The sequence below is a fragment of the Leuciscus leuciscus genome, assembly GCF_965113295.1.
Source record: "Leuciscus leuciscus genome assembly, chromosome: 7".
Classification (NCBI taxonomy): domain Eukaryota; kingdom Metazoa; phylum Chordata; class Actinopteri; order Cypriniformes; family Leuciscidae; genus Leuciscus; species Leuciscus leuciscus.
Genome location: NC_138731.1, coordinates 38,844,344 through 38,868,836, shown reverse-complemented (window position 1 = coordinate 38,868,836; position 24,493 = coordinate 38,844,344). Strand labels below are relative to the sequence as shown.

At 38.4% G+C, this 24,493-nt stretch overlaps 1 protein-coding gene and 1 long non-coding RNA gene across 2 annotated transcripts in view; one reads left to right on the top strand and one right to left on the bottom strand.

Moving 5' to 3' along the window:
- Nucleotides 1-24,493, bottom strand: part of LOC309503861 — an 87,809-nt gene that overhangs the window by 4,021 nt on the left and 59,295 nt on the right. The gene's annotated exons all lie outside the window — the stretch shown is intronic.
- Nucleotides 1-24,493, top strand: part of cerkl (CERK like autophagy regulator) — a 59,526-nt gene that overhangs the window by 14,612 nt on the left and 20,421 nt on the right. The window contains exons 3-5 of the mRNA XM_082176684.1: nucleotides 11,682-11,813; nucleotides 16,259-16,322; nucleotides 23,380-23,522. Of these exons, the coding sequence (XP_082032810.1) occupies nucleotides 11,682-11,813; nucleotides 16,259-16,322; nucleotides 23,380-23,522 (339 nt within the window). The remainder of the gene's footprint in view (nucleotides 1-11,681; nucleotides 11,814-16,258; nucleotides 16,323-23,379; nucleotides 23,523-24,493) is intronic.

The following is a 24,493-nucleotide window of genomic DNA, read 5'->3' as shown; positions in this document are numbered from 1 at the left end:
TTATGGTATCGTATAAGATTGTATAAGAAATTGTAAAAAACTTCTGAAGTAGAAACCTTTTCTATTCTGGTTCAGATGGGTTGAAGAGCTTGGAGCTTTGTCTGGTTAGACCAGTGATGTCTCAAACTAAGAATCGTTATCAAAAGTTATCCTATATTGAGCAGTGTAGTCTTACTAGCTCAGATCTTAGAGTCCTATGAAGATTAAAACAAACAAATTAAACAGCTGTGAAGTATCCCATCAGCGGTTCCTCGCTCCAGTCTCGTAGCAAGTCACGCTGCAATCCGGTGGAACATGTTGGATCCTCCTTTTATACAAGGAGTCAATAATGGAACAAACTAGAAAGTGGACTAGACTAGAAAATCTACCTGTTCAATAGACTTAAAAGTTTACCAATATAATAGCCTAGAAAGTTTACCAATCTAATAAGCTAGAAAGTTTACTAATACAACACATCTGAAAATTGAGTTTAACACACAATTCACCTCTAAATAACAATTAAATACAAATAATTCACTTGTAAATCTGGGCCTTTTTACCCACAATATTGTGTGTGCTGTGTACACTACTGCTCAAACGTTTGGGGTCAGTAAGATTTTTTTTTAAAAGAAAATAATACTTTTTTTTTTTATTAGCAAGGATTAAATTGGTCAAAACTTTTACATTGTTAGAGAAAAAAAAATCTATTTCAAATAAATGCTGTTCTTTTGGACTTTCTATTCATCAAAGAATCCTGAAAATTTTCACAAAATATGATTAATAAAATATGGTTACACTTTATTTTAAGGTGACATAGTTACATTGTACTTACTCAAATAAGTACTGAGTAATATTAACTTCATGTACTTACTATAGTTACGGTTAGAGTTTGCTTTAGTGTTAGTTTCTTGTAATTATGCATAATTTACTGCTATTACTAGTAAGTACATGTAGTAACGTGTAACTACGTCACCTTAAAATAAAGCGTTCCCTAAAATATTACTTTTAATATTTAAAATAGACCTAATGTTTTCAACATTGATAATAATAATAAATGCGTACCAAAGCACCAAATCAGCATATCAGAATGATTTCTGAAGGATCATGTGCTGAAGACTGGAGTAATGATGCTGAAAATTCAGCTCTGCATCACAGGAATAAAACTCTGTTGTTAGTCTATTTGTATAACTCACTGCCTATGTAGATCATTCTATTTCAATCAGAATGTAGCCTAAGAAGACACCAAGGTAGATCACTAGGTTTTGGAACAGAGCCTTTGTATCATAATTAAATGATTTCTCAAGTATGCATCAGATCTACAAATATGATGTTCTAGCTGTGTCACCAACATCCTGGCTGCACAAAACAAAGTCATGAATAAACTCCACGGACTGGATTATAAGGTACGCTTGTTGAGAGAGCCGAGGGGCACCATCTCCTTTGTGTGATGACCATATCATTATGTGGTGTGCCTGATGGTAGGGGGGTCGGAGGGGGTCTTGAAAAAGGGTGGTGTTGGCCGCAAGGACCTGCTGGATCAGACTGGAGGAACAGGTTGGTCCTACGGCCTCCCTGGAGTTTGTAATTATCTGTGCTTCTCTCACTAGCGTTCACTGCCAAGACAGGCCAGCGGCCTGCCTAGCGATCGCTGTGCTGCACGGGAGACAGGTGTCCTTCCAAATGCGTCAGAACTCTTCATTCTCCGGTTCCCGAAAACGTAGGGGAGGGACGCAAGGAGGAGATTTAATAGTGGGGGATGTCTAAGACTCTCCCGAGGACCAACAGAATGATTTCTTCTTTCATAAGCAATACTATAAACTTCCTTTGTCAGCTAAATGAGCGTTGAGCATTCAGACGCTGCCTTTGTGAAAATGTGCATGTGTAATCTCTGTTAATCCCAGTCTGCAGAGAATGCAGCACTGCACATTATCGCTGAAATAATCTAGCCTCACAATTAGGCTAAAAGTTCAATTTCAGAAATCCTTATTTGCCCGATGTGCGCCCCACATAAATACTGAACACAGTACAAGTACACTATATTTAAAACTGGATTGGATATGGGATAGGAGTTTAGGACTTGATAATGGTGTGGAGGAAATCTCTGGAAAGTGTTTTTGTCCGATGAGGGCCTAGTCATAATGCTGTATTAACACCAGCTAATCCCTGGAATTTCAGTTACAGCACTGAATAAGAGGTGATGTAACAGTAGTGCTCAGTAGTGCATTACTCACTGGGAATTAGGGAGGGGATTGTCCAGGCCTCACAACTTTATACTATCAAGCCCTTCCCCCACCTCAGTGAATCTTTTGGCTGTATAACTTCTTCACACGAAAGAGTTTCTGAGCTGTAGACCTTTAAAGATTGAAATGCTGGCTTTTTGCGGGTAATTGTGAGTGAGGACTGCATGTACTTTGGGCAGAACATGAATTAATTAACATAATTAAAGAATATGCCTTGAGGGAGCCTGGAGGAGAGAGGACATGCTTATTTAGTGCTGTGAGGAGAAAAATTAATACACAAAGACGAGATTCATTGTGGTGTCTTACAATGGAAGTACATCGAGACATTCCAAAACCATTAATATACACTGTTTCAGAAGTATAGCCAGAAGATTTTAACATTATATGTTTTGGCATGAAATTACAGACCTTGTCTGTGTAAAGTTTCATCATGTCTTTTTTGCAATGCAGACATTCATACACCTAAAAAAGTAGCCACACTTTACACAATGCAAAAAATTACTTTTAAATGGGATTACATTTCAGTAAAAATATCTAAAACATCTTAAATATATATATATTTATATAATAAAAAAAAACTTAAAATAAGATACATTTACCATGTATCTATATCTTAAAATCAGCTTGAAAACACTTTATCCAAATTGCATTCTCTGAAAACTAGTCTTAATAATTGAAGCAATGGTGCTTGGGAAGTAAATTTAAGGATTTTTGTATTTTTCAACTTGAAGATTGGAACAGGATTAAGGTTTTCTTTGCAGTGTAGATCAAATAATAAACAGGTTTTTACTGAAGAATTAATGCACCTGATGTAATTTCAGCAATAGCATAACCAACACAGAATGACAAAAGTATTAAAACTTGCAATATAACAAAATATTTTCATAGCCTGAGGAAGGTTAATTGAACGCAATGTTTAAAGCTGTTTTGGCGATGATGTAGTTTAAAAGTAGTTTAAAAAACAACAACAACAACAAAACAAAACAGATTGCCGTTGGTCAGACAAACAGATCACAATAACGTTCTACTATTTCTGCCATTTAAAGATATGAATCAATGAGGCATTTATATAGCACTTTTCATATGTACTACTGTACATCCAAAGCGCTTTACAATCATATCAGGGGATCTCAACCTCCACCAGTGTGCAGCATCCACCTGATGCGACGGTAGCCATAGTAAAACGGCACCAGTGCGCTCACCGCACACCAGCTATAGGTGGAGAGAGAGTGATAGAGCCAATTCAATGGAAGGGGATTATTAGGAGGCCATGATTGGTAAGGGCCAATGGGTGGAATTTGGCCAGGACACCGGGGTTACACCCCTACTCTTTACAAGGGGGCCATGGGATTTTTAATGACCACAGAGAGTCAGGATCTCGGTTTAACGTCTCATCCAAAGGATGGTGCTTGTTACAGTATAGTGTCCCCATCACTATACTGGGGCATTAGGACCCACACAGACCACAGGGTGAGCACCCCCTGCTGGCCTCACTAACACCTCGTCCAGCAGCTACCTGGTTTTCTCAGGAGGTCTCCCATCCAGGTACTGATCAGGCTCAACCCTGCTTAGATTTAGTGGGCAACCAGTCTTGGGCTACAGGGTGATATGGCTGCTGGTGGATATGACAGAAAAAGTATGCTACACTACTCTGAATAGCATATTAGCATAGTATGCCTTTCCAAATAGCATATCAACAATAGCATAGGCAGAAATAGTAAATGTAAATAGTATAATGCTAGTATACTCTTCTGATTTCAACAGTAAATCTGATATGAATGAAAAAGAAAGTTAGCTAAATAGTTAGAAAAATATGTTAGCTCCAGATCTAGAGAAATCACTAAAAATTATTAGGTGAGTTTCTCTAAAATAATGAGATCATTAGTTTTACAGTGTTTGATGAATCAGTTTGTCCTTATTTCAATACATTCTCTCTCCTATAGTTATAAAGGATCATTGATTAGGGCCCTTCATGACCTTCTCCATGCAAGTTATGATAAACAGCAGCACAGCTGTCATGTGCTACATGAGCTTCCACGTCACTATTCATGATCACCTGCTATATTTAAACCTTCCTTAACTCTTACAGTTGTTAATAAAGCGTGGCAGTTTGTTTGGTGCTTGTGGAAATGTCCACCCCACCCCCCTGCATCGCGTGCACATGCTCTCACACGCACACAGACGCATGTTTTCCATAGGTGGATTATCTCTGTTATTTTATTGGCTGCGCTGCCGAATCATTGGCTCGGGGGATGAGAGCGGGCACGCTGGATTACAGGGGTGCTCACCTGTTACAGCAGCCCAGCGGATCCCGGCCTGGTGTTTCCCAGGGAGGCGGCACAATGGAGGGTGTGTCCCAGCTGACACTCAGCACAAAGGGTGAACGGTTCGGTAAAAAAGCCCCCAGACCCTCAATCCCCCGATGTGATTTTATTCAAGGTGAGCTCTGAATGCCATACGCAGCATCGGCGTGTTTTCCTGACAAGCCATGTGATGTGCGCTGACACATGAGGTGCGGCCGCCCAGCTGACAGATTAAACCCTGTGGTCAGAGAGCGAGCGGTCGGGCCAGGCCACAGACCAAAGTGCGGGGATACGACCGGCAACAATAGTAGCACCTGTACTACAGTCTACTTGGGTCCAATGTAGTCGTCGAGTTGAACTGGAATAGACTCCTTGTGTCCTTAAACCCTCTTTTGAAAGATTAGTCTAGGCAGGTCAATCAGAGCCCGGGAAGCCCTCGGCGCTCCACTCCGGACACATAATGTGCTCTTGGTGCTCTTGTCAAAGCATGTGGTCACACTCCTGCGTCAAGCTGGACTTTATTGTTGTAGACCTAAAGGGAGGAGAAAAGACAAACAGAGAGAGGAGAGAACTCAAGGGTCAAGCACCGGGTCCATCTCATTCCTCCAAAGGCTTTTGTGACCCATCTGAATTCATATGTGCATTTGGCATAAAGCACAACAGTTGCTATTGTGCGCCGTGCATGAAATTGCTTTGAGTTGTTTAACAAGATAATAGGGAAAGCGAAATCTCCCTCGGAACGCGATTTTAAGAATGCGTTCGACATTTGAAGGAAGCTGGGCCTTTGGCTGAGCTTGCACGGCATTTACATGAGTTGATGTACAATAGCTCGATAGCCGAGTGGATAATGTTACACATTAACAGGTTTTCCATTAAGTCAACCTGCGTATCCATGGTGACTCTTTCCCCTTGGCTCCCTGGAAACGGATCAGTCTGTGTATCTTATTGACTGGAGTGCTCTTACTTTAGCTGGGATGTTTTCTGGCTAGCCCAAACTCTGTGTATATGCCTGTTATAGTAGGGTACTTTGATACTGTTTCACATAAAATAAAATAAAAAATATCATAAAAAGAGTTGTAGGTCAAGTCTACAGTGACCGAGTTAAAGGAATAAGAATGACAATTCTGTCATAATTTACTCACATTTACTCATTTCATTCCAAACTCGTATGGTTTTCTTCCTTCTGTGAAAGAAAACACTTCTTGAAAACACTCTATTTCTAATTAGCAACAAAACTTCATAAAATCACAATTTAAAATTGATATTAAAACGTAAGTTTATAATATTTAGGACACAAGCATCGCCAAATACCACCAGGGGTGGTGGTGGCGCAGTGGATAAGACACATGCCTTTGGTGTGAGAGACCCGGGTTCGAATCCACTGTGAGACACCAATGTGTCCCTGAGCAAGACACTTAACCCCTAGTTGCTCCAGAGGCGTGCGACCTCTGACATATATAGCAATTGTAAGTCGCTCTGGATAAAAGCGTCAGCTAAATGAATAAATGTAAATGTAAATGTAAATAGAAAAGACTTCCCCTTCCATTGTTCAGACAAGTTGATTTCCAGCTCAAAACTACTGTTATTTGAGGCATAATCTGGAAGCTCAAAGAGACTGCAATTCCATTTGGTACCAGTAGAGGCATAAACAAAATGCTAATTGACAATGTTACAAAAAATCCTATCCTCAATGAGTACTTTTGTCTTATTTTACACTTAATATTTAAAAATCCCTGAAACAACATACAAAATGTATGCAGACAGTGTAGACGATATTAAAACTTGGTTTCATACATTGCATCTTGAATATAAGTACTATGTCATATTGGTGATTGTTTTCCATTTGTAAAATGTAATTAATTAAAGACTAGTTAAATAACATTTAAGGTTGCTCATAAACTGTTATCTGCTTACTTTCATGCACAGAAAAATTTGAAAAATTATACTTTTAGAAGTACAACAGCCTATCACTTGGACAGTACCTAAAGGTGTATATTCTTATAGTAGTAACATGTACCCTTAAAGTAGCTACTACAAGAACCTTTTAGGGGTGTCCCATTTAATGTCCCATTAAGGGTGCTACTCCAGTGACAAGCTGTTGTAACCCTAAAGGTAACATTTTTGCTAATTTTTTCTGAAAGTTTCAAAAGCAAATCAAATCTTGTGGTGCCTAAAGATTCCCACCCCTAAACGGCACCGTGAAAGGACAGATGCTCCTGTGGACTCTGCTGTAGGTACGACTGCAGTATCACTTTCACCAAGTGCTGCTTGTGGATTTTTTCTGCGTATTCCCATCGGATCTTCCCCATTTCTCTGTCTGTCACACCCGCCCCCGGATAGATAGACATGTACGCAGACATAATGGAGGCATCTAACACATGGTGCTGTTTTTCCCCCGTCCTGGCTAATATTAGGAAAGGTGTTATTGTCCACACCGAGAACTACAATGGCTCTAATTGAACAATATGCATGTGCGTTCCACATTTTAACATGGAATAATTAATAGGAGGCATTACACACTTAATTTTATTCTCCGAGCCTCTACGCGTTTTTTCTCATTATATGGGGCCTGTGTGAATTAATTGCTCCAATGAAAGCAAGTGTATTGATTTGAAGCCCAAACCTCCACCGCAGTTCCCCACCTCGTCTAGCGGTTGGAGCAGCTCCTGCCTGGTGATGCCCCTGCTGGAGGGGACAAATCTGGAGAGGGCTGGGTCTCCCCCACTGCTAATGCGCGCTAATGCCAGTCCCTGACACCATGCCAGATGCTCCGCTCTTGGCAGAGGATCTAAGGAAATGTCGAAGCACTCGTCCCCCGTATGGAGATCTCACGGCCGGTAGGAAAGTGGCACAGGACAGTGACGCTCTTTTTCTCTCACCCGCTCCATCTCCTGTATGGCCCCCAGATCGCTTACCTCCCCTTGGGCCTGCCGGATCCAGCTCCTCTCCGATCCTGACCTTTCCCACTGCAAGGCCCCAATCTAGGCTTATCCGTTGGAGGGCTCACTCCCCTCGCCAGCCAGGGATTTCAGGGCAAAAATAAGACATCTGTTCTTGAGGATTAGCAAATATTCTGTGCACCCCAGAAAGCCCGTTTGGGTATTGTGGGCTCAGCGAGTGGAACAGTCTATGGGTTACTTAAGTGCAGTTTGATGGCTGTGTTATGCACGTTGACTCTCTTTTCCTCTATTTGTCTTTTTCAAGGGGCTTGGCCAAGTCAACACACTGTTATTGTACAAAACATTTTTTTTTTATCTATCTATCTATCTATCTATCTATCTATCTATCTATCTATCTATCTATCTATCTATCTATCTATCTATCTATCTATCTATCTATCTATCTATCTATCTATCTATCTATCTATCTATCTATCTATCATCTATCTATCTATCATCTATCTGTCTGTCTGTCTGTCTGTCTGTCTGTCTATCTATCTATCTATCTATCTATCTATCTATCTGTCTGTCTGTCTGTCTGTCTGTCTGTCTGTCTGTCTGTCTGTCTATCTATCTATCTATCTATCTATCATCTATCTATCTTTCTGTCTATCTATCTGTCTGTCTGTCTATCTATCTGTCTATCTATCTATCTATCTATCTATCTATCTATCTATCTATCTATCTATCTATCTATCTATCTATCTATCTATCTATCTATCTATCTATCTATCTATCTATCTATCTATCTATCTATCTATCTATCTATCAGTCTGTCATCTAAAAAGGCATTTCTAAACTTATTTTTTCAAAACTTTTCAAAATAATTTGTCAATCTAATTTTCAAAGTTTATCTTGATGAACTTTGCTTTTTTTTGTTAAAATCACAGTTATGAATATCTTTGGATTTCAACTGATTTTAATTAATCTCCTTACATTTAAAACTGAATTACAATTCTGTAACCTTAATTCAGATTCAAGAATTTAATTGGAATTGAAAGACGTGCGCTTAACCCTGAGAACAGAATGACTTCACAATCACAAAATAACGCTGGACTGTAACATGAAGCATTGATGCTTTGCAATCAAACAATGACTGTACTGCATGGTCAGTCCTCTCATTAGCGCAGTGAACGAGTGTTTACGGGCTGTCCTGGGGCTTTGTTTGTCTCTGAAATCAATGTGTAACCTGACCCCGCTCTCAGGTAATTTACCCCTGATTATGGGAAAAGTGTTCCCCTGTGCCGAATCATCTTCTCCGCGGGGAGACCCTTAGCCACACCATTCAGATGCTCCTTACCTTTCCCATCAGCACCCTCTGTGCCCTGAGATGGGGGCTGGACAGAGACAGATGTAGCCGCTGTGTTGGGTGACATTAGCCGGTCTTGATAGCCCTCAGGGGTAAAACAGCCTAAGCCTATGAGTCACAGGACGGCTGCATCGCTGTAGTAAGTGCTGACCTCATGGAATGTCCACAGGTGGCAGGTACATGTGTCTGAAATGTGTACGTCACTTCAAAGCTATTGAGAGGGCAAACAGAACCAACCTGTTCACATGAAGGGCATGTGGGTGAATGTCACAAAAACATCCAGGGTCATATTTCATCCAGGTCATATTGAACAAATCTGAACTGCACAAATGCATTATATATATATCAGATTTGTTTAGATTTGTTCAATATGAACATATACTGTTCAATAAAGTATATATATGGTATTTACGATTACTGTACTGCAATAATAAATATTTTACCTTAAATGGTCATAAAAATATTCATATTTATTATTATTATTATTCATTATTTTTGGTTAGTCAAATATGACACAGATATGTTCTAATCAGGTTTTGTGAAATTCACCCATTTAAGCAAAAGATATTAATAAATGGCTTACAGCTTTATCTTAAAACAGACTACAAAAGTGATTAACGACATAGAACACAATATTTAGATGAGTCGTCTGCTATCCCCAAAAGGTTAAAATTAACGTGTGAACGAAGGTTCTCTGAAGTCTGCTAATCACAGTGGCCTTTTGCGGGAACACAAACAGGGCTGGCTCATGGAGGTGAAACCTGAGTGTGGCCCCTTCGTCTGGATTGTCTTTCAGTGAGCTCCTGGGAGCCACTGTGCATCGCTCACACAAACATGGGATTATGTGCCATAGTAACACGGTATCGTGCATGCAAGCAGCAGGCTACGTCCTCAGTCTCCCCTCTGTGGTGTTTAGATTTATCCTGAACAACAGCTCAGATATGATCATTTAAACAACAGAAACATAGTTTCCCATTTCAGGGTAATGATTTAATGAGAGCTGTCTCTCTGTCTACTACATAGGCAGCTTCCTTCTAAGACAGGATCCTAACTTGAGGACAACCTCATAAGTAACCTATCTGGAACACTTTTTGGCATTAGCGTGTTTCTGTACTAACAATGTAATAAACAAATGATAATAAAATGATGATAAACTCTAATAAATTGGATGAAATATATACAGTAGTCAACATTTGAAGTGGATAAAAACCTTTCATCAAAGTTATACATGAATTTTGTACAATACCGATTCTTGTCTTATAGGACAACTTTGATGGACCACTTCAAATGTGGACTACTGTATATGCATCTATGGTGAACATTTTTCTTTCTTTTTTTGTTAGGTATCTTTTTACTGAGCTTGTTGCAGTGCATTTTGGTATTGCCGTCTCTAGTATTATATGAGGTACACATTTTGCATCATAGAAATCTACCTACCTTTTAGCACAGCTATTGCCTCGGAACTTTGATATAATGCTGTCTATATTGGTAGAACACATGGTTTTGGAACAGTGCATTTTGGGCAAACCAGAAACCAAAAGGAGATACTCTTCCATCTTTTTTTTTTTTTTGTGTGGGTATTTGGAGCTTCATGAAGCAGTGACGCAAATGTGCACACTAACGTAAATCTGATGCAATAGATGAGCGTAGCCTCACAACGCTGCTTTCATGTGTCGTGCGGTGGGCCTGAAGCCCCCTCGGTGAGGATGAGTGTTGCTGAGCCTCCTGAGCCCCATTCACAGCTATAACAGCAGTGCTGGTGCCGCCCCCCCGCACCTGCTCCCCGCAAGGACCCCAGCGTCCCGGCACTGCGGCCCCCAAGAGCCACATAGTGGGAGATTGGATCAGCATCCCCACGCTGAGCGAGACTCGCAATCTTCTTTCAAGATCCCAAATCCCCCCAGCCTCCCCACCTCACATCCTGCATCTACTCGCGCGCACGTTTTGTGTCTATTTGAACTGTGACCTTGGGCACCCCCTGGAACTCTTGCACTGTGATGTCAGCAGGGGATACGGCGGAGGGCAAGCCGAGGGTAGCGGCTCGTTAGCAGGTCGAGGGTCGAGAGCTTCAGGGGCCGGATTAGAGTAATGAGGGAGATGGTGGAGCAAGGAGAGAGAGTGTTGAGCTTCACCTCAGCTTCCATCGATCTCAGGCACTCCAGGAAGTCCAGAAGAGAAAGCAGCTCCCTAATTTCTGCTAATTATGATCCACTGTTACTCAATACTGCAAAGAAGGACATATAGAGACAGTCAGAAAGAGTGATGGGGAGGAGAGATTCCACGATACCACAATACTTCAAATATATACGCTAGTTTGGGGTCAGTATGATAAAAAATAAAATAAAAAAAAAAGATTACTTATATTCAGTAAGGATGCATTAAATTGATCAAAAGTGAAGGGAAAGACATAAGCTTACGAACTTCAATTTCAAATAAATGCTGTTCTTTTGAATTTTCTATTCATCAAAGAATCCTGAACAAAAGTATCACAAGTTTACCCAAAAATATAAAGCAACTATTTTCAACATTGATAATAATAAGACAATGTTTCTTAAGCAACAAATCAGCATCAGAGAGCCTACATGGTGTATTTATTCAAGCTTTCTCCTCATTCTTGGCAGATATTCAGACACTGTAAACAACAGACACTGATCTGACCTTTTCAGTTTTTGAAGACTGATCTCACGCTGTGTGAGAGCCATTCTGCAGCAAGGGTGGCAGACAAAAGCTGAACTCACGGCAAGAAATCATTATTATGAAGGACAGGGGCTTTGGCTCACATTAGCAGATGTGCACTTCTCTAAACTGGATGAGTTTCAAGCACTTAAATGAATGCCCATGGGATTCATGACACAAGGGGATTGATGAATCTTCCCGCTCTTTGTTTCTTTTGTTTTATTTTGCTCTGCAGGTTTCAAGAACCGTCCTAAATCTCTCAAAGTCTTTGTGAACCCCATCAGCCACAAGAAAGAGGCGTACCAGATCTACCTGGACAAAGTGGCCCCGCTCTTCAAGCTCGCTGACATACAAGCCGATGTCACCGGTGAGTCTCACACATCTGCACTGTATGGGATAGCAAACGGTTGCATAGGTGGCTTTTCCTCTCAGGTTCATCTTAAAGTCTTCACGCACAGGTGATCCCCCGCCCCCTCAGGCCTCACTCGAGGTCGAAGTGCATTAGCGTCTGCCCTCAGGGTCTGTTCGCTCATAGGATTCATCACTCAGTGCTCAACAATTCCCTATATGCTAACAAGCTGGTGCTTTACGCCATTAGGCATTGGCAGTGGATCATAGGAAATCAATATTTTAGGGTGAGGAATGTCAAGGTCCCTATGTTAATGCATCATTTGAATACACACTTAAAAGCGAAATTAGTGTTGTTTACCATTTTAATTGCCAACTCTTATGCGTTACACTAAAAATCAACATTTAGAGGGAAAAAAATATTACATTTGACTAATATGTATTAGAATATCCTATACTGACAATTTTAGTTTACTCTAAAAATCCTTGAAACAAAACTTTCATTTACTTGAGAAGCAACACTATATGATATAAAAAACTTGTTTTCATAAATTCATATTATCTTGAATTGACTGCACTGGCAGTTTATTTTATTTTATTTTTTATACCTAAAATAAGTGGGGGGAAAAATCAATAAAACACATGCTCTGAAAACAGTTTTTTAATATGTTGCTTTTAAGTAAATGTATCTTGCTTCAAGGAATTTTAGATATATTAATTAGAAAATTGGACAAAAACGTGTTTAGATTTGGATTTTCACCTTGCAACCACATAGATTCATAAGAACCTTTCCAACCATATATCAATGCAGTAACCTACAGCACCCTAACGTCATGGCATCGAGCTTTGCATGAGCAAACATGTAGTTAATCCACACACTCTCATGCACATTTTTTACTATTTTATTAATTCATACAATCTTATTCGTACGTTTTTGACCTTCATGCTTACTTTTTTCTAAAAATCATACGTTTCTGTACAAGTCACATCATACAGATTTAGACTAAACCGCCACCAGTTTTGGGGAAAGTTCATTTTAAAAGTAATTCTTACAATATTGCTTAACTAAAAGTAAAAAAGTAACTACTGGTAATTGCATTAGTTACTTTTTATGGAAAGTAATGCGTTGTTACTTTTGCATGACTTTTTCTCACCTGGGCTGGGCTTGCTTGTTTGTTTGTTTTTTAATAACAAAAAAAAACTAAAAGTTCTATTTTTGGTAAATGTAAAGGCCCTTTCACACCAAATGTGAAATGAATAAGCCTCAGGCTGAAACAAACCTTTCAGCTGTGCTGCCATTCTGGATTGCAGAAAAATAGGACGCAGGAAATGTTCAACACTCATTTCAGCAATAAGAAAAAAAAATTAAATTAAACACAAATATGTAGTATGGCTGAATTGGATCATCGAAGGTCAGCAGCAAAGACATTGGTTAATAAAGTGAGATTAAATACATAAAGCACATTTGTGCTATTTCACATATTTAAATATTGGAGGTTTGAATAATATCCTGAGGTTTCATTTCACTGTTTATGTTAATTTTGAGGAATACTGCATCTGTTTTTGAGCAAGTGAGTTGAGTAAATGCCTGCTCACATTTAGAACTACAATAAGCATCACGTTTACACAGCGCACACAACGCATCTTCACCTTACTCCTGATTTCTCTTAACATGGGGACAAAAGAGGTGTCAGTCAGTAAATGGGAAAACAAACTTGCGTTACTTATTTGAAAAAGTAACTCAGATATTTTGTTGTAAATTTAAAAATGTGTTAGTTTTTCAAGTAACTAGTAAAATAATCTGATTATGTAACTCGAGAATAGTTTTCTCTTTGGATCAAGTTATTTTGCTCTTTTATATGTTGCTGTGTTGATGTACCAGTAGAGCATGGTGAGCAACTCCAAAAACACTGCCATAATGCAAGAACTAATAAAATGTATACCAAATGCATACTTATGCACAAATATTTATACATGCTGTTCACAACCAAGCTCTCCTTTTCTTTGAATCCTAAATCTCTCGATATCCATTCGTCAGCAGTGTGTTTGTGTGCTTGAGGTTGTGTATGTGTGTGTGCTCATACTGGAAGTAGCAGCTGTACAACACTGCTGTGGATTGTTCTAAATGCATCTCACACTCATAATGACAGGAGAAGTGTATCCTCCGTCAGTAACCTGACCCAGGGGGCGGGACTGCACCCATCTGTTCTAACACAGTGCGGGACTCCCCCCCTCTCCTCCCCTTTACCCACCTCCTCCCACTCACACAGGACCCCGCACTATATGTACTATACAACCACGGACTACTACACACACACACGAACACGCACCAGGCGCCCCCTGCTTTTAAAAAGGAGACTCCACAATCTGTGCTCTAATGAATGTGGGTACCTGATTCCAAAAGCCATTTGAACAGTAATAGAATCCGTTTCCTGATGATTTGCTCCCGAGGGCAGAGGCTGAGAGCTCGAGGTGGAGCCATTAAACAACATTTTACCTAATAGAAATTAAATATCTCGTTCTGCCGCTCGGTACGCAGAGCTTTGAGAATATATATGATCGAATTAGCTCTATAGACTGAGATACACGGGCAGCAGTCGTGCAATGTCATGTTCAAGAGAAGCAATTACTGTGTTTAATTCACAGCTATTTACTGATAACCAACGCTTGTATGTGGAAATGTAATTTTTGGCATTTACACGGTCATTTAAGAGTCTAATTTAGCATTTGATGTGCTTAGATTGGTGCTCTGTAGATTGAGCACTGTTTTAGATACAAGGTTAATTTTGAACTAAAATGAATGATATCGCACAGTTCAGGCCAGAATTTTCTATCAGTTAGTGAGATATGAAAAATATGCCTGGGTTGTGGTTTTGTTTGACAAGGTCAGGGCAACATGATCCTTTAATTACACTTTTTGCAAGTGCTCCCCCTACAGGTCAGCACTAAGAATTGAACTCATGACAGAGTCTATATGGCTATGCCTGGAATAATTATGTACTTCTGTTTCTGCAGTATATGTGGAGTATAAATCAGTCGCAATATTTATTTTAAACATCATTTTACTCTGATTTTGTTCCAAAATTGGATATCAAAATGGAAATTAATATTTTTTATTCACAAGATGATAACTACACGTTCATTAACCCCAAACATGATGATGATCATACTACTACTACTACTACTACTACTAATAATAATAAATTAAATGAATGAATGGATAAATGAAAATGAATTAATTTTTTATTTGGCAAAGACATTCAATTGATCAAATGTTTCATTGTTACTGAGCAAAAACTATTTCAAATAAATGTTGTTCTTTTGAACTTTCTATTCAAAGAATCCTATTAAAATGTATCATATATTTTTCTGTATAGTATATTAAGCAGCACAACTGTGTACAACATTGATAATAATAGGAAATGTTTCTTGAACAGCAAATCAGCATATTAGAATGATTTCTGAAGGATCATGTGACACTGAAGACTGGAGGAATGATGCTGAAAATTATGTTATGCATCACAGGAATAAATTACATTTTAAAATACATTAAAATAGAAAGCAGTTATTTTAAATTGTAATATTATTTAAAAATATTATTGTTTTTATTGTATTTTTGATCAAATAAGATTTCTTTCAAAAATAGAACAAATCCTACCAACCCCAAACACATAAAGAAACATTATAATGTTTCAACAAAAAATGATGATCATATGAATTTCTTTCCCCACAATTGTGTGCATGTTCCTTTGTCCACGTGCATCTGTAGTTGAGCTGGTACCAGGGATAGCCAGGCATGTCATAATGAGCAGACACACTTGCATCTCTGTGTGCATCATAAAACACATTCTCAAACAACAACAACAAAAAAATAAACATCCATCTGCAAGTGTCACATCAGCCACGGTGAGCCCTTTGATGGGTGGTCACAGCTGGGACCCGCTCTGTGGCGGAGGTGCCCCAGAAAATGCTAAGTGGGGCACGGGCGTGCACAATGCCATCTGCGGCGTGCCACCCCTCTTCCCCCACATTCAGTGGCATTTTTGCGTGCCACACAGGACAGGGGTTTCTGCCACACTACGCCAAACCTGAATCGGCAAATCAAGCCTGTATCCAACAAACTCTGCTGACCACATCTAACCCTCTTTTTTTTCTGACTCATTACCTTTTGTTTACCTTGTTACATCACAGTACTGTAATGTAAATAGCAAACCACACATTAAATGCTGGGAAGAATCTTGTTTTGCGCAGCTTGGGAAAGCTGAATACAAGAGCGGTTGCCTCTTTGTACCACAACTCATAATCTTGATTAAAAATGCAAACAGCATGCAAGTATAAATTCTGCTTTACAGCCAGTACCATATGTTCGGCTCAAGCCATTTGCCAATGCCTGGAAAAGGGTACTAAAGGCAGTTTGGAGTGCTTTCCTTAAAAAAAAAAACATTAACTCTTTCTTTTCCGCAGTCACTAAGCGAAAGGGCCAGGCTCTGTCCATTCTGAAAGACTGCAGCTTGGAAGAATATGATGGGTATGTATACTTAATGGTTTGTACTTAAAAAAATGAAAATCTTCAAAGATTCAGTCTATGAAGCATTTTGGCTGTGGGTTAGTACAACTTTCTGGATTGACTAAACTCCAAATTCATTAAAGGTGCAGTAAGCTATTTCTAAAAGAAACGCTGTTGAAAGTGAATCGGACCGAGCACCAAAACACACTTGTAGCCAGTCAGCAGTAAGGGGCGTATACACTCATTCGGGGGGAGGTGCCTGTGTTGCATAGCGTGTTCGTGAATTTGGGGGCGGATCTATCAAGATAGGGGTGTGATCCTTTTGGGTAGGGGCGTGTTTGTTTTGGTGATTTCAAATATCAACAGCGTTTCTCAGAAATCACTTACTGCACCTTTAATTGCAAAATGACAGTGTGTGTGTGTACATGATATTTTATTTATCTTTCATTTTGATATATATATATATATATATATATATATATAAAAAAAAACTAAATTTTATATATATATATATACATATATATATATATATATATATATATATATAGAGAGAGAGAGAGAGAGAGAGAGAGAGAGAGAGAGAGAGAGAGCTTTAATGTTTTAAAAATTGCTGCCAATTTCATTATATTACAGTAAAGCAAGGTATTTTCTGCCTGTCTTAGGGTTATTGTAGTTAATTTATGTATTTACTTGAAATAAATTAAACATTAACGGAACTGAACCAATAGAAGAAGAAAAAATCAGCATGTTGCCAAGGAAACATTGCTCATTTTCATTTAGTTTAAATTTTCATTTTAATTTACTTGATGTACTAATAACTTAAATTGAAATAAATAAATAAATAAATTAAACTACATTAAAAACAATCACTTTTGAAAATGACAAAAACAAACAAAAAATAATATTATGAAAATGATATACATATACATTAACTATAATATTATAGTATCAATGAGACTAAAATAGCACTTGACTGTCTGAACAAATGCTAAATGTGCTGAACTAAAAGATAAGCTAAAGTAATCTACACTAATTAAAAAATACCCCAAAATTAAACTTCTTTCATCAACTTCGTGTCTTGTGAAGCCTATGACTTTTGGTCATTGTGCGGAAAAGAAAATGAGTCATTTATAATAGAACATTCATGCTGCTCTTTTACAAACAATGAAAGTGAACCATGGCTGTTAAGCAAGATTTTCTATGAATAATATATTCACAATATTCGTTGTATGGAATAGAGCAGTCCTGACATTCTCCTAAATAAGAAAGCAAGTCATTGAACAACAAAGATGACAACTATCGCTAGAACTCGCTTTATGACACGAGTGAAGATGGCATGGAATTCAAAGCCAGATGACAGAGTAATCCTGCCTCTCCCTCACATCCCCATGCCTCTCTCGAGATGACATTTAGCCATAATAAATAAAGTAGACTTTGGGACAGAGGGAGGAGAGAGAGAGAGAAAGGCAGAGGTGGACTTTTACAAAATGAGTGATATACTTTGATTGGAGGTGCGTGCCGCGGGGCCCAGTGCGGAGCTCTCCGGTAGAGCAGGTCTCTCTGGTGCAGCTCGGCAGGTGGCTCCTTAATTACCTGTTCTGGAAGCAGTGATGAAGCACCGCCATCCAGCCGACCGCGGGTGCGAGGGCATCGCTCACACCACATCGTACGGTCTCTCTCCACGTGCTCCAGTACTTCTCACAATTAGCTCCTCTTAAATATCTCCGGCCCCGGCTTAGCGCTCATCCGTTACTGCCGCCCTACTGTTCCGCTGCATCCTCTGGGCTCGGTGGGAGGGGACGTGCTGGGTCTGGCACAGTGGTCTTTGATTAAAAACACAGCGTGCGGGTTCACGGCAGTGACAAAAGGACAAGGGCAAGCACCGAGCGAAGAACACACTCATGTTGAATGGTGATTAATCTGTGGTGTATGAAGGTGGTGAGAGGGCTTGGTGGCCGGGTTCTTGTGAATCCAGAAATAAAGAGATCAGACACTGTAAGAGGTCGTAGTGGAACTTAAAATCTTTATTGACATAAAACCACAGGGTTCGGGATCACTGGGTCTGATAGGACGGTTTCAAAGTGTGAAAGTCTACTGTGAGGCCTAGGGCTGGGCAGTATCACAATATATTCTATGATGATAGAGATGAGTGCAGGACCGCTTTACATTATTTATAATTGAGAGTAAGCGAAAAAACATGGAGCAATGGAGCAATACAGAGCTGGAATGGCTCTTGCGTTACTTTGATGTCATACACTGATCGGTCTGCACAGCGCCGCTTGAACACACCTGTTCACACTTGGCAGGTTTGGTTCGATTAAAATAAACTCTGGTGCGATTGCTCTGTTAGTGCGGTTCATTTGATTAAGTGTGAACGCTGCCATCTGAACCCTGGTGGGCACCAAACCAGCGGACCGAGACCCCTGAAAAGATTCTTTCAAACGAACTCTGGTGCGGTTCGACTGAAATATGAACGCAACATGGACCAAAGACATGTAAACAAACCAAAAACAGGCCCTGATGTCACAAGATGCGACTCTAAAAAGGACAGAATGGTCAAGCATAACTGTTTTTTCTCATCATAGTCGTCGTGATGTTGCCCATCACAGTTCGGTACAGGCATCAGAACCATGTCTCCTCGCAGCAGATCTTCGTTTCTGTGTGTGATGGAGGGATTCCCACTGCTGTTTTGACTACTTTACACATTTTATAAGCTCTTCACGAGTTCTCAGTTCCATTATATACACGCACATACTGTGAGCGCATTTTGCAGAGCATTCTAAGCGAAGCAGGACTAAATGTATAATTTTCATTTTTTGGTGCGGCCCAAAAGAACAAAGAGAACTGAACTACAAGTGAGAACACACCCAAAATCTGTAGTGGTCAGGTGATACATCGGCCATGTAGTACAAGTTGTAGCTCTCAGAAAATTTCAAGTTTACACGTTGGAATTCCAAGTTTTGCAAGCACGTGAAGGCTCATCACAGCTCAGAATAGTTGCGGTAATTACGACATGGTGTGAATGCACCTTGTCAAACAAATAAGTATTACCACATGGATATTTATAGTATTTTTTAATTTTACATTTTGGGGTTGGTACAACATTTTAACTGTCTTTGAGAGAAGTCTCTTATCCTTACTAAAGGTGCAATATTGTGAAATATTGTTACAACCTAAAATAACTGTTTTCAAATTGAATATATTTTAAAATGTAATTTATTTCTGTGATGACAAAGCAGAATTTTCAGCATCATTACTCCAATTTTTTACATAATAAATATCTTTACAGTCACTTTTGATTAATTTAATGCATCCTTATTGAATAAAAGTATGAATTTATTACTGACCCTAAACTTTTGAATGGTATAGTGTATAATTTAGATAAATCAGATTATATAATTGTTCTAAAAAAAGCTATATTTAATCACAGAACAATGAGGTTATCAAAGAGTGTTGACATCAATATTATAATGTAATATTATCAAATATACACTATAATACTACTAAAAGGCATTTAAAGGTGAAGTGTGTAATTGCTTACATCAGCTTTAAGTTAGTAGCATTATTGCTTTAGTTACTCCTCAACACTGGTATGAAAGACCCTTTGGCATCATACATCATATCTTTGCACTTATGGTAATAGATTTCATTATAGATAATAGATCTGTCTTGCTCTTGTACAGCGCAGCAGTAAGACTCAAGACTTAACGCTGAGGATAATATCTGTGTGGAATTTCGGCATCAGTCATGGTCTGTCTGTGTATTCCAATTTCACAAAGCTTATTCTTTTTCGAGGATTATAGAAATGATGCTCTGATGATTTTGTTGAAATTAAATTTTCTGTCGGCATGACAAATCACTGAGGATATCTAAGCTACTTAACCCGGCAGAGAAAAAAAAAAAAGATCACTCTTTCTGTTGTTTGCTAAACAGGATAATCTTCAAGTAGGGAATTTACTATTGTTACAGCCTCATGGGGTATGTTTCAATCACACAATAGAGTCATGCAAACTGGTCTTCACAATTAAAAATGAAAATTGTCATTTACTCACTGTCATGTTGCTCTAAACCATTATGACTTTCTTTCTCCTGTAGAACACAAAAAAAGTTGTTAATGTATGGACCAAAAAAAAAGATGGTACAAAAGTCATTGTATGAACAAAACCTTATAATTTTTTTTAAAAAACTCACTGTAAATGTATTTTATAATGTGGTGACAATAATTCTAGCAATGCCGAACAACATAGGGTGTTTTATTAGAAAATGTTAAAAAAGCACCATCTTTAACACTTCAGCGAAAGCAAAACAAAAGAGACATGCATAATTCTTCTTTTTCTTTTTTCCTGTCGAGGAAACGTGTTATAGCACTCTAAACTCGGTCCCCTGTCCTCATTCCTCTGAACTCGATTAATTAACTTCTGAAGAATTAATTCGGCAAAGGTAATACTAATCACACGTTTTTTCATTAATAGATCATCACTCATTAATTACTTCAGCAACTGATGCTTCCCAGTTTAAATGGAACGGTGCTATTTCAGTTACGTCTCACATGAAGTTGTGCGGTGTGCCACACACAATAGACGTGAAAGTGATGGCACATCAGCGATGGATGCAATTATTCCCCTCACACATTTATGTTAATTATCAGCACTCTGAATGGAAAGACCTTATTTGTGGAATTTTTACTGCCACCACATTGACTCCTGATAGATGGGAAGTGAGATAAGTGCCACACAATGAGACTGACGTGACACATTGGGGAACATTACATTTTTGGAAGTAGTGCGTTACTTTTTCTCACCGTCAGCTCACAGAGACTCTCCCTTCCTTCAGAGTTGAAGAGCTATTCTTGGATTGCAGGAATTTTTACATAGGAAAGGCTACTTTTCCTCTAACATGGTTTGCTTATCTGATATACACTGTAAAACAATATTGTTGGTTTAACTTAAAGTAAGTAACATGGTTGCCTTAATTTAAGTTCATTGAAAAAAAAAAAAAAAAATGTATATACAATGAAGGAGATTGGTTTAATAATGCATTTATTTCACTTTTAATGAATCATGTCCTCTGACCTGTAAGTGCATAGCATAAAGAATTGCATAAGAATTTTTGGTAACACTTTATGTTAGTGTCCTTGTTATATATGTTACATGTACTTACCATAACAGTAAATTATGCATAATTACATGCAACTAACCCTCAACCAAATCTTAATCCTACCCTAACCCTATAGTAAGTATATGTAGTTGCTTAATATTACTCAGTACTTGTACATGTAACCGAATTTTTCACTTTCACTAAGTCTAAACAATTAAGTAACTTTAAAGGAATAGTTCACTTTAAAATGAAAATTCTGTGATCATATACTCACCCTCATGTTGTTTCAAACCTGTATGAATTTCTTTCTTCTGCTGAACAGAAAGGAAGATATTTAGAAGAATGTCAGTAACCAAACAGTTTCTGGTCTCATTGACTTCCATAGTATATATTTGTTCCTACTATGGAAGTCAATGGGACCAGAAACTGTCTGGTTACTGACATTCTTCTAAATATCTTCCTTTCTGTTCAGCAGAAGAAAGAAATTCATACAGGTTTGAAACAACATATACTTTTTTTTTTTAAGAATAGCGGAAAATCTGTCGGATCGCAGCAGCAAAATAAATCATTAAAAATGGCTGAGCCCACTAATCTGCTTTAAGCACATTACTAATAAATGAACATATTATATATGAGTATATGATGACAGAATTTTCATTTTAAAGTGGAGTATCCCTTTAACTAGCAATAGTAAGCACGTGACAAAACTAAACGCCAAATACACATCTGTACATAGTCAACTAATTAAAAGAAATGTCAGACTCAATGTAAAGTCTGTCTTGAACAGATAAAAGTTGACATGAGTAAACATGATAATCAATTATATGGATATATACCATAAAGCCAATTTTTGTAATTCTATTAAATTTTTTATGCAATAATGTATTTGAATTATCTTCATTTGGGGGCTTCCTTTAAATATTGATATGCCATTCATTTTTATTTAATTAATCGGCATATCATGTTATTAATCTGGATAGCATTTTTAATCAGTTGACTGCCCTACACGCAACATGTTAACTTCAGCACTGAACCCTGGTTAATGTGGAATGGGGCTTGTTCATCTCGACCCCATCCGTCATTCCCATAAAGCTCTGCATTGTCTCGGCACACTGTGTGTTTGGTGAGGCCTCTCCGTTGAAGATTTAACCTCTACAGATGAAGATAAGGCACAGTCTCTGACACCTGTGAAAAGCATAAAATGTTAAAACATGGTTAGTCCCACCCACCCCTTCATAAAATAACCCATAGGTGAATAGGTGAGCTTTGATGTAACGCTTAATATTTACTCTCCTGATTTGGTAGATTTTCAGCGTCCTTCGAGGCTTAACATATATGGCGGATCAAAACATTGCAGGCAGATTTATCCCAAACACCTGCGACTGCAAGGTCACAGAACTCATTTTGTGAGTGGCATGACTACTTGCCTATTAGTGCTGGCCGTGTCTGCTAAACAAATCTATTTGTGAGATTGTACAGTATTGCTAAAGGGCATTTCTGAATTAAATGTAATCAGCTTTACTAGGCTGTGTTCATTTATTAGTAATGTGCTTAAAGCAGATTAGTGGGCTCAGCCATTTTTAATGATTTATTTTGCTGCTGCGATCCGACAGATTTTCCGCTATTCAAAAAAAAAAAGAAAAAAAAAAAAAGAGGACATTTCCCAATTAGAATACATGCCTCCCTCTCGACACTTCCATGGTTTAATCTATTGTTCAATACGACATAATGGGAATTATGATCTCCATTAATTGAAATGGATTCCTCTAATAAAGACTTAGTAGGAATTTTTAATCATATTTAAGGAATAACTATGCCATTTTATGCCATGTGTAATCTGTATATTTAATCAAATACTCTTCCATATGGATTTACATTTATCCAGTGAACAACAGCCTAATCGTTACATGTGTGTTAGCCAGCCCTTGGCCATGACTTTGGGTCACATGACTCACCGCCCATCCGTTTGCTTTCTCTCTAGTGTGGTATGTGTTGGGGGAGATGGCTCTGTGGCTGAGGTGGCCCACGGGTTGCTTCTCCGAGCCCAGATGGACGCTGGGAGGGACACAGATTCCATCTTCACGCCTGTCCAAGCAGCACTTCCTCTCGGCATAATACCAGCAGGTGAGGATCAGGGGTGGTGTATCTCTTTCTCCTGCAGCTGTCCCCAGTCCAGCCCAAAATGTCCAGCTCCTCTCAGGAGAGTGAACGCGAATGAGCGTTCAGTCCTCGCTGAGTCGACATGAATTCAAAATTGACCCAATTTACTTGACCCAATTTACTATTACACACGTTTCCGGTCTTACTGTGCACAATTCATCCCGTGCACATTATTGTTAACTTATATCAACATAATTCCGGCTTATTCCGGACGATGTTACAAATATAACTCTTTAACCCCTCCCCTCAAACCACCTGGGTCCATTCTAGTATGCAACACCCACTTTCCACAAAACAATACATTATATTACCAATGGTTATTCTTGTTGTGTATCTTGTTTCACAGAGAAGTACATCAGATTATGCAAGTGAAATTGCTTCCAAGCTATATCTATATATCTATATATATATGGAAATAAATGTATTATTTGTGGAAAGTGGGTGTTGCATACTAGAATGGAGCCAGGTGGTTTGAAGGGAGGGGCTGAAGAGTTATATTTGTGATGACATCATCCAGAAAAAGCTGGATATATTTTGATCTAATTAATATATATAATAATAATAATAATAAAAATATATAATCTGTAATTGAAATAATAATAAATAAATAATAAAAAACACTATTCATTATTATTATTATAGTTTCTGGTCTTACTGATATATATATATATATATATATATATATATATATATATATATATATATATATTTATTTATTTATTTAATTACACATTTTATATTATTACTTTGAAAGCATACATACGCCACAATACCGTTTTGATTCCATGAGGTAAGAGAAGAAACTGAAATAAAACGTATAAAATATAATCGATAATCACGGCATGTCAAAATGTGACTAGTAGTAAAATATGATAATGTATAGCAATAGTCTTGCGGGTAAACCATGCAACTTTTTATGCTTCATTCCTGCAATG